The sequence below is a fragment of the Paroedura picta genome, chromosome 13 (genome assembly GCF_049243985.1).
Source record: "Paroedura picta isolate Pp20150507F chromosome 13, Ppicta_v3.0, whole genome shotgun sequence".
Classification (NCBI taxonomy): Eukaryota; Metazoa; Chordata; class Lepidosauria; order Squamata; family Gekkonidae; genus Paroedura; species Paroedura picta.
This window is the reverse complement of record NC_135381.1, coordinates 3,056,430-3,068,973: the sequence shown is the minus strand read 5'-3', so window position 1 is coordinate 3,068,973 and position 12,544 is coordinate 3,056,430. Positions and strand designations below refer to the sequence as shown.

The window sequence follows — 12,544 nt, the reverse complement described above, 5'->3', positions numbered from 1 at the left end:
CCCCCCCCGCTTTCCTGAGATAAAGCACAAACCCGCCCACCCCAAGGAAGCCACCAGCCCCTGACTGCTCTGGAAAAAGCATGCAGAAGCCACATGGGGCTGAGAGCGAGTTCTGGGGCTGAGCCCAAACCTTGGCTGCTTCCAGAGTTAAGCAGTGTCTCCTTTGCAGTGTGGAGACCCCCCTTTCCCCTCCTTCAAGGCTTCACCTTGGCCATCTCCCCCCGTCCTGGAAGAGAAAGGAAGGCAGAACGCATTCCTCCCTCCCTGTATTTGGTTGCCCGGGCCTTAGCTGCAGCCACTCCGGCCTGTCTGCCTCCTTCGGAGAAGACGGATCTTTCTAGCGCTTTATTTTGGCAGATCCTCCAGAGAGGAGTGCTCCTTAACCTTTTCCCTAGATCTCTCCAGCTCTGAGAACAGACTCTGAGTCTGTGACTGAGGGAACTGGCTAGACAGTGGATCAAGCGGGGAGCATCATGCAGGATACCAAGGCAAGCTCTCAAAGGGGGGGAGGGAGGCCTCGGGAAGCAGGAAGGCTATTCCCCCCCCCCGGCAACGCTTTGGTGCACCAGTTGTGGGTTACGGCCTCTCGCTTGGCCCGGTTTCTGCCCAGATGTGCTCCAGCTGGTACCAGGGGAATGTTCGGGCCTGTTTCGGCAAAGCCGCTGGGGACTGGGAAGATGGCTGGCCGTCTTCGGCAGGTTGCAGGCCTGCCCTGTCACTAGAGCATCCCGGTTTTCATCTGGAAGGAGAGGCCATCTCCCCGGGTGGCTTGCTGCAAAGACAGGAGCACAAGAGGTCACTTAATGTGCAGGAGGAGGCAAAACAGGTCTCCGTTAGGCCTGGCTTTCAGCAGATCTCCCGTCACCAGAGCAGAGTCTAAAGAACGGCTCCATTTCCTCTGAAAAAAATCAGGTTTCTAGCCCTTCTGACTGGAAACAGATGAGGAACAGGCTAAAAGTCGGAGCACCACACTGGGGTGGAGACCAGCTTCACTGACCAGGAGATATAACTTTTGACTGTTCTCCCCCAGAGCCCGGTCTGAGAAAAATAAACTCTCCCACCAGCCTATGAGCCAGAAGGTCCCCGCCAAAGCAAACGCAATTCCTGGAGAGGGATTACATCACTCAACGCTGCTTTGAGGCCCAATCGCTTCCCTCGCCCCTTTCAATTGGGGAAGTGGCTGGGATGATGAGCCACCTCCTTACCTTGTTGATTTCTTTGTGCCTCTCCTTGGTCACAATCTCCTCTAGGACTTCACCATCACCCTTGATAAGTCTGCAAGAGAAGCACACGGTCAACGCCTCCCGAGACGCACGCAGAATCGGTTATGGCAAATGCCCTAACAAATAATCGAATCGGATAAGATAGATTCAGCCCAAAGGTCCACGTGGCCTGGTCCCCGCAACACCCCACCAGAGGCCTCCCAGAAGACCTACAAGCAGAGCAGAGAGCCCTGCCACACAAACACACACGGTTGCTCTTTGGCCACCAACGTCCCCAGGTGGGTGGCTTCTGAGTAGGTGGCTTCTGCTATCCTGGCTCATGGCCAGGGAGGGACCTCTTCTCTAGAAATGCATGTAGTCCTCTCTGAAGCCATCTAAGCTAGCTCTCATTGTATCCTCTTGAGGCAGGGAGTTCCGCAGGTGAATTAGGGATCACCTGAAGCGGAACTTTCCCGAGTCCGAAAGCAAAGGACTCACTCGGCTACCTCCTCAGGGTGTTCTGTTGGACACTGGAAAGATGGCCCGGATCAGATGCAAAGATCTTCCCACCCCCCAGGAGCACACCTTGTTCTTCCAGTCTCAGGATCGACCACTCTCCTTATGACGCTCTGGCGGGCCTCCCACTCCTCCTTCGTCATGGGCTTCATGGCCTGGATGCGGGACTTCTGCTCGTCCGTCAGGGCTGAAAGGCAAGCCTCGCGGCACTGTCAGGAAGAGGAGGTCCCCCGCCGTCACCACCTAGAGGCCCGGCTTTGCCAGGCAGGCCCTCAGCACCACCCCACATGGGAACCAGCCACCCCAGGGGGTCACAGCAGAGGGGGGGAGGGAGAAATGCCTTTCTCCCGGGTGCAGCCAGCTTCCTTTATAAAACACATCCCAATCTGGACTTCCCTGCCCAAAATGCAACCCTTACCTGGTCCAGGTTCCACCAGCGCCTCTTTCTGCCACTGCTCCAGGGAGGGGCCAGGCAGCCCTTCTCCCTGGGACTTGCCCTCTTTCGCCCGCTCCTTCAGTTTCCTGCTGGCTTTCTTCTTGGCTTTCTTCTTCCTCCTCTTGCTCTTCTTCTTCTTCTCTTTCTCCCTGGCCCGTTTCTTCTTGCTCAGCTTTTTCCTCTTGGGCTTGGGCTGGCCACCGCTTGGACCCTTCTCAGAGGAGGAAGACGACTCAGAAGACGAGGAGGAGGAGGTGGAACCCGAGGAGGAGGTCCCATCTCTTCTCCTCTTCTTCTCCGTCTTCTTCTTTTTCCCTGGAATGCAGCACTGGATTAAACAGCAGCACCGAATGGCCAGTCTGGAGAAGAGGAGGTCGACGGTGAGGACGTGATCTCTGTCTTTTAAGCATTTGAAAGGCTGTCCCTTAGGTGAGGGCAGGGAGCCGCACCTGCTGCAAGCCGAGGACAGGACTCACAAAGGTGGGTTTAAATTACGGGCAGAAAGGTATCCGCTGGATGTTGGGGGGGGGGGGGGAAATGTTTACAGCCAGAGTTGTTCAGCAGGGGAATGGGCTGATGCAGGAGGTGGTGAGCTCCCCCCACAGCCAGTCTTCAAGCAGCGGCTGGACGAACAGTTATCAGGGATGCTTTAGGCCAAGGTTTTACAACGCCAGTACCAGGTACATATTGTTCTTCAAAGGCCCCTCAGTGGTACCATGGCATCCTTTTCTCAAAATGGTGGCTGCGGGGAACCCTCCCACCCCGTGCCTACCGTTTCCAGTGAAGAGGAAAGAAAAAGGGGGTTTTACTTTTTAAAAAATCTACCCTTATTTGGGCAGGTTGACCCGCCCCCTCCCAAAGTGGCCAATGATGAGCCTGGAGGGGGTGGGAAGGGGAGGGCCCCCAGACTTTGAAACCTTTGCCACTCAAGGCTCCTCTCACTTCTGGGGCGGGACAGGGAAGTGTGGTCAGCTGACATCACTTCCTGGTACCTTCAAGCCTGAGAAATATTTCAGTGGTACCGTAACTGTAAAAAGGTTGGGAAAGGATCTTGAATTGAGCAGGAGGCCAGACTAGGTGGCCTCTGAGCCTGTGATCCTAAGGGCACCATCCTGCCAAGATCCAAAATGCTCCAGAAATGTCAGCCTCAAGGAAAACCAGAGCAAGTTCCCTCTCTTGCCCAAGAAGACCCAGATCTAGCTGTATGTGAAATGGGGCTTAACTGCCATGGTGGAACTGAGGAGGGAGATGGAAGAAAAAAGGCAACAGAGAAGAGCAGCCACAAAAACACCAGTTCCCAAGGCTTAGTCACATATTCCTCCCAGGCGGTGTACACGCTCCTGCTTTCTTCCATTTTTATGGGCACAACAACCTTGCAAAGTAGTTTAGGCTGAGAGCCATTGGCCCCTGGTCATCAGCATGCTTCAAAGTAGGGTGGAAGCAGAACCTATAGTCTAACCCCCTGGCTGCATGCTGGGAGAAAGGCTGGACATTTTGAAGGAGTTAAGACTGTCTAAGGCTCTTGCTCTGGGGATGCACCTCCCACAGGACACTGTTCCTACCAGGGTACCCTACATTTTATATACCCTGGTCAATAGTCTCAAAACTCCCCTTCGAGCCCTAGAAGCTGCTTTCAGCGTGGGGCATCTGTCAATCCCTTCTAGCTGTCAGGGCAAAGACTGGCCCACAAGCAGAATAAATGTTGCCTATTTTCAGAGGCCTCCTTTCCTTATTGTTTATTCTTTAGGCACCAACAGTGGGACATTCCCAAGAGGCCCTTGCGGCGGCTGCTCAAGCACACCCTTACCTTCTTTCGAGGAGGACGAGCGCCGCTGGAGCCTTTGAGACTCAGGGCCTCTTTTGCAGGCAGGGGACGGGCTTCTCCTCTCTCGGGAATCTCTGCTCCTCTTCCGTTTTTCCTTCTTCTTCTCTGTGTCTGGCCTGCTCCGAGAGTCGCTCCGGCTCCTGGATCTGGAGCTCTTCCTCGCCTGGCCGTGAGCCATTCTCCTTTTGGGCAGACAATGAGAGTCTATTTGCAGGAGGGTTGTGAATTGCCACCCTGCGCTCAAAAGAGAATGCCCGGTCCTCCGCAGCTGGGAAAGCAACAGCAAACTTGCTGATTGGTCAGAGATGCATAAGAATAGGTCCAACAGGCTGTAATCACAAGCAGCTAATCCAAAGTTCTGTTACCCACAACAAGAAGTCCTGTAAGCCTGGTACAGATACTGAAGCCTTATTCCTGTTGCCTTTGTGCACGAGTTTTATTCAGAGGTATGCTGCTCTTGAACATGGAGGCTCCATTAAACCAGCATGGCTCAGAGACATTGAAGGATCTCCCCTCTAGGCATGCGCCTGGCCCCTTTCCTCTGCCATCCCCTTAAGTGCATTCTGGACCCTGGTGGACTCAGCCTCTGAACTGGCCCTTTAAGGGGCGCCGCTCAGCGCCTGCTGACGCGCCCAAGTCCTCCCAGCCAATCACAGCGCTCCGTTCCTCGTATCCACCACCCGGCCCCGCCCCACCGTTTCCAACGGACTGCACGCATGCGCACTGGAGAGCGGTCCGTTGGGCCCTTTCGCGCACCCGATTTCGCCCGGCTCCAGCACGGGGCTCGCCGTTCCCGGGAAGCGAACACGGCCCGGCCGGAAGGCGAACTCCGGCTTTGTCGGTCAGGACTCCGCACCTTACCTCAGCTCCAGAGCTTCGGAAATCGATCGGGTTCCCCCCGGACAGTCTCCTGGCGGGCTTCCGGGCCCACTTCCGGTTTGTGGCGTGCGTCGCCTAAATGTGTCCGGTGGGAAAATTTAAATCGTGCATTTTTGTTCCCTGCGCGCCGACCCGTTGAATCCTGAGTCGGTAGGTCAAATACAGGATAGCAGGAGCGGCCAAATTTCCAGTTGTCCGTAGAGTGCAATACCCATGAGTCGCTGCCTGCGTGTGCTGGCAGGGGCTCATGGGAATTGTAGTCGATGGCCGTACGGAGAGCCACGGTTTAGCCACCCTGCAGCGGAGGAAAGAGGGAGAGGCAAGTGGAATGGGAACGAGAGGACATGATCCGCCAGCAGGAGGCAGAAATCGATCCCTGGGTTGGAAATTCGGCTTCGTGCCTTACATCCGGCAACCTAGAAGTCACAGGTGGTGCTCATCAGCCCAAGCCACGCCCATGCCTGCAAAGAAGCCAAGTTCCATGGATTTAAAGAGGGCATCCAGGTCTATAGAGAATTGCAAACTTGTTACAGTTGAGTGCTTTGCCTGCTGCTGGAGGTTCAGTCCCAAGTCTCTCCGCTGGAGCTGGTGTTTTATATCCTGATTTTCACTCCCCGAAGGAGCCCCAAAGAAGCTTACAAACACCCTTCCCTTCCTCTCCCCACAATGGACATTTTGCAAGGTAGGTGGAGCTGTCTTCAGTGCTTTTACATTGTATTCATAAATAAATAGCTAGAAAATGATTAAAAAGAAAAGTTGCTGTTTTCTACCCCATTGTTCATGACCCAAAGGAGTCTCAGTGTGACTGACCGTCGCTTTCCCTTCCTCTCCCCACAACAGACACCCTAGGAGGTAGCTGGGGATGAGAGAGCTCTGACAGAGCTGCTCTGTGAAAACAGCTCTAAGAGAACTGTGACTAACCCAAGGCTAATTCAGGATGGCTGGGAAACAGACACTGAAGTGAGGAGACGGTCTACACTACAAGGCCCTCGGTGGCTGCTTTCTGTGGGAGCGAGACCCATCTCTTGATCTTGTGGGCCGCTCCGAATTGGGGTCTGGGTGTGGCAACTGGAAGGCCAAGCTCCCTTGCTCTTGCACTAGGAGGGAGTCCCTGGGTCTTCTTGCTGGTGTGCTTAGGTGAACGGTCTGCGCACAAAATTTGGCAGGACCCAGCTTTCTGTTCTGTATGTCCACATGCTCATTTCGTTAAAAGATTGCAAAGTCATGTTCCTCTTGCCAAGAAGATGAAAGTTATTATTATGGAAATCAGCCAAATGTGCTGGAGCTCACCGCGAAGCTATTACCAGCCGTTTTGTTTTCAGAATGCAATTTTGACAACTTATATGAGCGGACAAGAAGATAATTGACCCAGAGCACTAATAAAAGGTCTATTTATATGCACGTTTCTGCTCTTCCCTCCCCCCCCCAAGGAAATTAATGTTGTTTGGATTTTGGCTTCCTTTTATCCAGGGGTTAATTATGCAGATAAACAAAACACGCAGACCCCAGTAGCCAAAGGGAATTTTTATTGGCTTTGGAGTCTGATGCTAAATGGGACAATAGCCAGCTGGTGCCTCGCTTGCAAATTGCATTAAATTAGTTTTCTCCTAGGCCAAACCTGGGAGTTGATTAGAATTAAAAACAGACCCCCCCCCTAATTTGGAGTCACTAGATGCACAGAGATCTCCTGAGGCTCTTTGAAGAGATGACTGATGATGTTTGAGCATAGGGATTGGGGGGGGGGCAAACAAGCCCCATCGTAGCCCCTGAGACCCCTCCACTTCACATTCCATGTTTTGCATCTCAGCCCTCTGAGACTTAGTAAAGGCCCTCTAACCTTCTCTCTGCCGGAGCAGCCCAGCAACAGATGCTCTGTGAGTCCGCACCTGCAGACCAAGCCCAGAAAACAGCCCAGGTGCCCAAAGGGAGATCCCTTTGTCTCAGTGGGCAGAGTAAGGCTAGCTGGCCCCCCACATCCAACTCAGTCTGCAGGAGGGTCCCTTGTTAAAAACTAGTTGCCAAGCAGGAGTTGAGACTTCCTCATCAGCCATGTTCCCTTTAAGTGTTTTCTCCACCTGAGCGGAGCTGTTCACATCCTGAGCAGAACAAAACTGCTTAATAATCTTCAAATGGGCCATGGGCAGCACTCCATGCTGCTGAGCCCGGCTTCTGGTGTCAACGAACGGCCGCTCATGCCTACAGCTCTTGGAAGGAGCCCCGTTGCCCAGCAGGACCTGCTCAGCTCAGAGCGGGGACTTGGCCACAGGTTTCAGCTCAGCCCAGGGCTCCCTCCCGCCAGACGACAGCAGGAGCCCCCAACTCCCTGGTTGCTGCTGCATTGCCCCACTTTATTAGAATAGCGTACCGAGAGTGGTCCCCACATCACCCACCCTCCTATGTCAAGACGCACAGGTCCACCGTTCCGGGCTGGTTCCCCGAGGGGTTCCCGGTGAACCCGTCCCCAAACCCTTCTGCCGGCACCAGGTCCGGCAGCCTGTCACACATGGGGCAGAGCTGATTTCGGAGGGCGGAGGACCGCATCCAGACAATCAGGTTCCAGCGCTCCCCGGAGGCGATGGGGAGTGCCCCGTGCATCTGTCCTCCTCGGTGAAATAATCCGTGGCGGGGCACGTGCTCGACTTCCACGTAGCGGGGCACAGGCTTAGGGTCCTTCAAAAGAATGAAAGGAGGTCACTGTCAGAGGCAGCCCTGGCCTGCAGCCTGAAGGCGACTCCCGCAGGGAAGATCCTCCCGGGGAATGCTCAGTCATGTCATACAGCAAAGGCCGACGGGATTCACCTTTGTTTAAGTGGCTTTTTAAAAGATCAGGCAGGCTTATGCTGGATGGGCCCCACCAGCATTTAAACAGGAGGGGGGGCTCCATTTTAAGAGAGGGCAAGGCCCCCCCCTAAGCCAGCATTTCTTTTCCAACACAGCCTCTGGGCGTTCACAATCAAGGAGCAAAGCCCCCCCTTCCCACTTGTCCCCAAGAATCTGATAACCCGAAGTAGACTGCTTCTACCCATGGAGGCTCCATCCAGGTGTCATAGCTTATAGCTCTTGAGCATTCCCTCCCCTCTGTCAGTTTGTCTAATCTGGGATCCCCAACATTTTTTTATCTTAGTAATTCAGAAATGGGGGGGGGGTAATCACAAAATAGCCGGCCTTGGCAGCACAGCCGACTTGATATGTCAGAGAGTCAGGTTATCCAGCAGTCTAATAATCGATCTTCAGCTTTTCAGGTAGCAGCTCCGAGGAGCTGAATGCTTTTTTAAAATGAACATATGGTTGAAAAATAATTTCCTGCAAACACGCAGTAAAGACCCCCGGGCTGCGGAGGCAGCTGTGAAAGCAGTTTGTTTTGTAATTGGCACAGCAAATCAGAAGCTGAGCAAAAGCCCCACCAAGTGTTTTAAAAAACTAGTCTGTGGGTGCCCATATTGGGGACCCCTGGTCTACTCTGTTTTTGAAAGCCACCAAAGGTAGCAGCCATCACAGGGTGTCTGTTTCATCCATGTTGCAAGAAGAAGCCAAAGGGAGGGAGCACCGCTGCAAGCCCTGGCAGCCCTGCGGTAGGTATCGTAAAGAAGAGGCACCTGTCTGAATTCGGCAAAATAGAGGTTGCCCTCGGTGAATTCTTTTCCCAGGGAGACGTTCAGGGTCACTTCAGCGTTGTCGTAGTGGGAGCTGAGGTCGAGGTCTTCGCGCAAGGCGTACTTCACCACAAAGGCTTTGTGGCTGTCCAGCTGGGCTCCCCCACAGTCTGGGAAGAGCAGGGCCGAGATGGGGCGCAGGCACCTTTCCCGGAGCGGCGTGATGAAGGCCTCGTCCATCCCCAGCTCGTCTAGGAGGACCTGCGACGGAGGGCGGGAGGGTGCGAGAGAGACAGGTCAGGAAATCAGCCCCAGGGCAAAAGAGGGACACCCTTTGAGGGTAAGGACCGGGCTTTCTGACCTGGGGTAGTCTTATCCCCTGTCTGGGAAGGGCCCCTTTTTCAATGCATGCCATTCCAGCAGCACAAAACTTGAAATACGCCCAAGGACTGAATACCTCTCAGAGCACTTTGGAGAGTTCACACTCTTCAAACACAGAATTTGATCCTTCCCAACACATCTCAGGAGGTTGGTGATATTGCAGGGGCAAGGGGGTGGGAGAGTTACTCCCATATTGCAGGGGCAAGGGGGTGGGGGAGTTACTCAAATCCACTTGGACCGGTTACGGCTGAAGGGATCCCTGCTTGGAAAGCAGCTGCTATATTCTGGCCCCAGCCCCATTTCTCGCTGGCAAGTTGTCTCCGTCTAGGCTCACCCCATAGTTGTTCATGCTGTTGGGCCTCCCCTTGGGCATCTCGGACTGCTCAAAATTCTCCAGCTCCTTGATGAACGCCCGGCAGAATGCCTCGGTGAATACAGGAAGACGGAAGATTCTTTTGTCTGTTGAGAGGAACAACAGCAACAAAAAGAGGTAGGCACATTGCAAATTGCTTGGTCTCCTTTAAGCAGTGGCTGGACAGCTACTGATCATGGATGCTTGAGGCTGATCCTGCACTGAGTCATGCCAAGAGAGATGCGATGGGAGTGATTCTGCCTACCTGAGATAGATTCCACATGGCTCAGGAGACCCGGGAGGTTGGCACCGCTGGATCTGCAATACTTAACTGTTTCCAAAAACTCTGGGGCCAGAAATGAATCCTAGGGTTGGGAGGAAAGGGAGAAACAGAACTTATCAACCTCACAACAATAGTGTCTACAAAAATCAATTCCACAATTTTATTCACTTGCGTTTCGTTCCAGAAACACATTCTTGGGATTGCAGTCTCTGTTGAACAAGCCTTTAACATGCTTTAACAGCAGCGTGAAACAGTGCGTTATTTACCTGTAAAGTATACAGCTCTGGATGTTTTGGTGTGTAGTTCTGAGAAATGATAGTTTTTCTTTCTCTAGATTGACGGCCTAGGTCCTTTCTTCTCTGCACTTCTTTTTCAATCTGGGGGAAAATCCATCATTATGAACATGAATGCCCTGTTCAGCCCCGTTCTGTTCTGACTTGCAAGGCTATGGATCTCATACAATTTGATTCAGAAGTCACTTCTACTGAGTACAGTGGGACATACCTTCAAGCAATTGTAGAAAGGTTGGTTTTTATACCATGCTTTTCTCTGCCCTTCCTCTCCCCACAACAGACACCCTCTGATGTAGATGAGGCTGTGGGAGCTCTGAGAGAACTGTGACTGGCCCAAGGTCACTCAGCTGGCTACAATGTGGAGGAGTGGGGACTCGAACCCGGTTCTCCAGGCTAGAGGCCGTCACTCCTAACCTCTACATCAGTCTGTCTCTGTGTATAACATGGCAGCCATACAGCCTGATCCTATGCAGTTTCAAGAGGAGATTGGATCACCTGGAGAGATTGTCACACAAACATCGGAGAAATAAAACTGTCTGTGAACAACAAATAATTTCAAGGGGATTGATTGGCTGTTTTGACAAAGAATTCTCATTGGCTGTATTTTGATGTGTGGCTGGTGGAGCGCCTGATTGCACCTGGTTTTGGCCACCGTGGGACACAGAGTGTTGGACTGGATGGGCCACTAACCTGATCCAGCATGGCTTCTCTTGTGTTCTTATGAGAAATTCCGTACGGCTCAGTCTTCGTAGGATTGTTCTGTAAGAAGTTTCTGGGGAATCCCCAAGCATGGTATGAAGCCTGTCTCTACTATTTCCCTCAACACCTAGTATGCTGGCATACTGCCTCTAAACATGGAGGTTCTGCTGAGCTATAGACCGACCCTCCATTTATTTTTTGTCCAAACCTCTTTTAAAGCCACATAAGCCCGAGCTTTGCCAGATAACTAAATATTTGTCAGAAAGTACTTTCTTTTGTCCAATTTTGTTGGGTGACCGAGTACCAGTATTACGGGCAAGAGAATGCACCTAATTTTAGAAGCCCCTTATAATGCCTGTCCCTGCCAGCATCTTTCCTGCCTTAAACTCATTGTCCATATGGGCCATACCTCTTGTATCACAGCTTCAAACTCTTCCTCGGTTTTGCAACCACGCTCTCGTAAGGCCTGGAACGAAACGCAAGTGAATACAATTATAGACTTGATTTTTGTAGTATTTTGTAATATTAAGAGATGCTGCTGGTTTTTATGTCGCGCACGTGCAGAGATTACAGACCCATCCGTAGCTTATAATGCACAGTCCCCATTCTTCTACGGTCAAAGCTGCCAGGTAAACAAGGTGGCATCCCTGCCGGTGGCCGGGGAGGGGAGGAGGCTGGCGACCCCAATCCCGGAGTGCCCTGGGAGATCCTTGGGCCGGTCCCCTTCCCACCTCACAGGGCTGTTGTGAGGCTGAAAGAGCAGAGGGGGGAGCTGGGTGCTCGGGACTGCGACGGGTCTAAGGGCGGGTGAGGAGGGCGATCTGCATTTACCGGCCCGTACTCCCTCCGCAGCTGCTCCGGGTCCCCCCCGTAGCGCAAGTGGAGGTTGTAGCGAGGCACGAAGAGGTTCTCGGTGAAGAAGCAGGCGCAGGCCAGGAAGCGCCCCCCGCCCGGCCCCCTCGCGCCAGGCTCCATGATTCCGCCCGGAGCCGAAAAGGGCAGGGACCCGCGCGGCGTCGGGTGCGCCGGCAAAAGCGCCTCGGAGGGAAACCAGCGAGCCGAGCGAGGGAGCGTCGGCAAATTCCGCGGCGGCGCGGCGGCGCGGAGGGCGGAGGGAGGCGTCTTGGCGTCTCCAGTTCAGCGGGACCTTTAAGGCCCGTAAAGTCCGGTCTCGAAAGCGCCGCTGGACTCAGAACTTTGTTCTGCCGTTTGAATCTGTTATTCGTAGACTGCAACGCCGGAGGAAGGGCGCAAAAGCAGGGGCCACTGGGAGATAGACTGCTGCTGGACGTGGAGCACGACCACAGTGGCGTCCAGTGAAGACCCATAAAGATCTAGTCGATACGATAACATTTATTGTATGTAGCCAAAGGCCATTACAAAACACAATTAAAACAATATGGCACAAATATAAATAAATAAAACAATATTTCTCCAATATTGTATACCTAAAAATGTAAACATGGACTACTAAGTTACAATAAAAGAGATAAAATGGTATATCAAGGTGGAGGCTCCTGTAAAAATGCATTAGCTCGAATCTTCCTGGCAGCCAGAGCAAAAAGTGCCACCCTATAAGAGATATAGGGGTCGACGTCTGATAACAGATAGGTGACTTTGTTAAAATCAGAAATAGGGTGAGAGTTTGGTAATAGCTTGGCAAGGAATTTGCCCCTGGGTTCGGAGTACAGGGGACAAGCCAAGACATAGTGGGGCAGGTCCTCCACAGATGGATTTCCACATATGCACAGGCGTTGGGCTGTGGGTATTCGGAGATATCGCCCAGAGAGCATGGCTGATGGCATCATTTCAAACCGCAAAGATGTTAGGGCCATTCTAAGATTACGTGTTGTTATATTTACTAAATATGATGCTCTATAATGGTCTTTTTTAATTGTTTTATACCACGGGGCTGCTTGTGATAGCTGTATTGAAGAGTGGTCGATCAGAGAGTCAGCTTTGAACACCCAATCACGTAGATCAGAAATATTGGCTGATGTATGCAGTAAGTCATCTGGTATGGTATAGCGTGAAAGAATGGAGCTAAAAAAATCAGACCGAGTCCTGTCTTTGCTCAATAAGAGC

At 52.7% G+C, this 12,544-nt stretch overlaps 2 protein-coding genes across 4 annotated transcripts; both read right to left on the bottom strand.

The window, feature by feature from the left end:
• ARL6IP4 (ARF like GTPase 6 interacting protein 4) lies at positions 1 to 4,992 on the bottom strand. 3 transcript variants are annotated; one of them, XM_077308255.1, is made up of 6 exons: positions 4,841 to 4,992; positions 3,962 to 4,161; positions 2,137 to 2,469; positions 1,788 to 1,905; positions 1,206 to 1,275; positions 1 to 772 (listed from the first exon to the last, which is right to left on the bottom strand). In XM_077308255.1, exons 2-6 carry the CDS (start codon positions 4,155 to 4,157, stop codon positions 719 to 721), a joined length of 771 nt encoding a protein of 256 aa, XP_077164370.1. In that variant the 5' UTR covers positions 4,158 to 4,161; positions 4,841 to 4,992; the 3' UTR covers positions 1 to 718. The 3 variants fall into 3 exon arrangements, 2 of the variants coding, with proteins under 2 accessions (XP_077164370.1, XP_077164371.1); XM_077308256.1 differs by having other exon boundaries at positions 4,836 to 4,933; XR_013226241.1 differs by lacking the exon at positions 4,841 to 4,992 and having other exon boundaries at positions 1,788 to 1,927; positions 3,962 to 4,697.
• Positions 4,993 to 6,016: 1,024 nt separating this feature from the next.
• Positions 6,017 to 11,479, bottom strand: OGFOD2 (2-oxoglutarate and iron dependent oxygenase domain containing 2). Its single transcript, XM_077308254.1, has 7 exons — positions 11,291 to 11,479; positions 10,869 to 10,925; positions 9,734 to 9,844; positions 9,450 to 9,549; positions 9,167 to 9,291; positions 8,455 to 8,712; positions 6,017 to 7,528 (listed from the first exon to the last, which is right to left on the bottom strand). Exons 1-7 carry the CDS (start codon positions 11,432 to 11,434, stop codon positions 7,253 to 7,255), a joined length of 1,071 nt encoding a protein of 356 aa, XP_077164369.1. The 5' UTR covers positions 11,435 to 11,479; the 3' UTR covers positions 6,017 to 7,252.
• Between the last annotated feature and the right edge of the window lie 1,065 nt (positions 11,480 to 12,544).

Excerpts from the sequence above, each read along its gene's own strand:
- ARL6IP4 (XM_077308255.1), bottom strand. The coding sequence starts at position 4,157 with ATGGCTCACGGCCAGGCGAGGAAGAGCTCCAGATCCAGGAGCCGGAGC. Across the intron at positions 1,276-1,787 it reads CCTGAGACTGGAAGAACAAG|ACTTATCAAGGGTGATGGTG; the intron begins GTGTGCTCCTGG and ends CTTCTCTTGCAG. Across the intron at positions 773-1,205 it reads GGCACAAAGAAATCAACAAG|CAAGCCACCCGGGGAGATGG; the intron begins GTAAGGAGGTGG and ends CTGTCTTTGCAG.
- OGFOD2 (XM_077308254.1), bottom strand. The coding sequence starts at position 11,434 with ATGGAGCCTGGCGCGAGGGGGCCGGGCGGGGGGCGCTTCCTGGCCTGC. Across the intron at positions 9,845-10,868 it reads TTGAAGCTGTGATACAAGAG|ATTGAAAAAGAAGTGCAGAG; the intron begins GTATGGCCCATA and ends ATTTTCCCCCAG. Across the intron at positions 7,529-8,454 it reads ATTTTGCCGAATTCAGACAG|GACCCTAAGCCTGTGCCCCG; the intron begins GTGCCTCTTCTT and ends ATTCTTTTGAAG.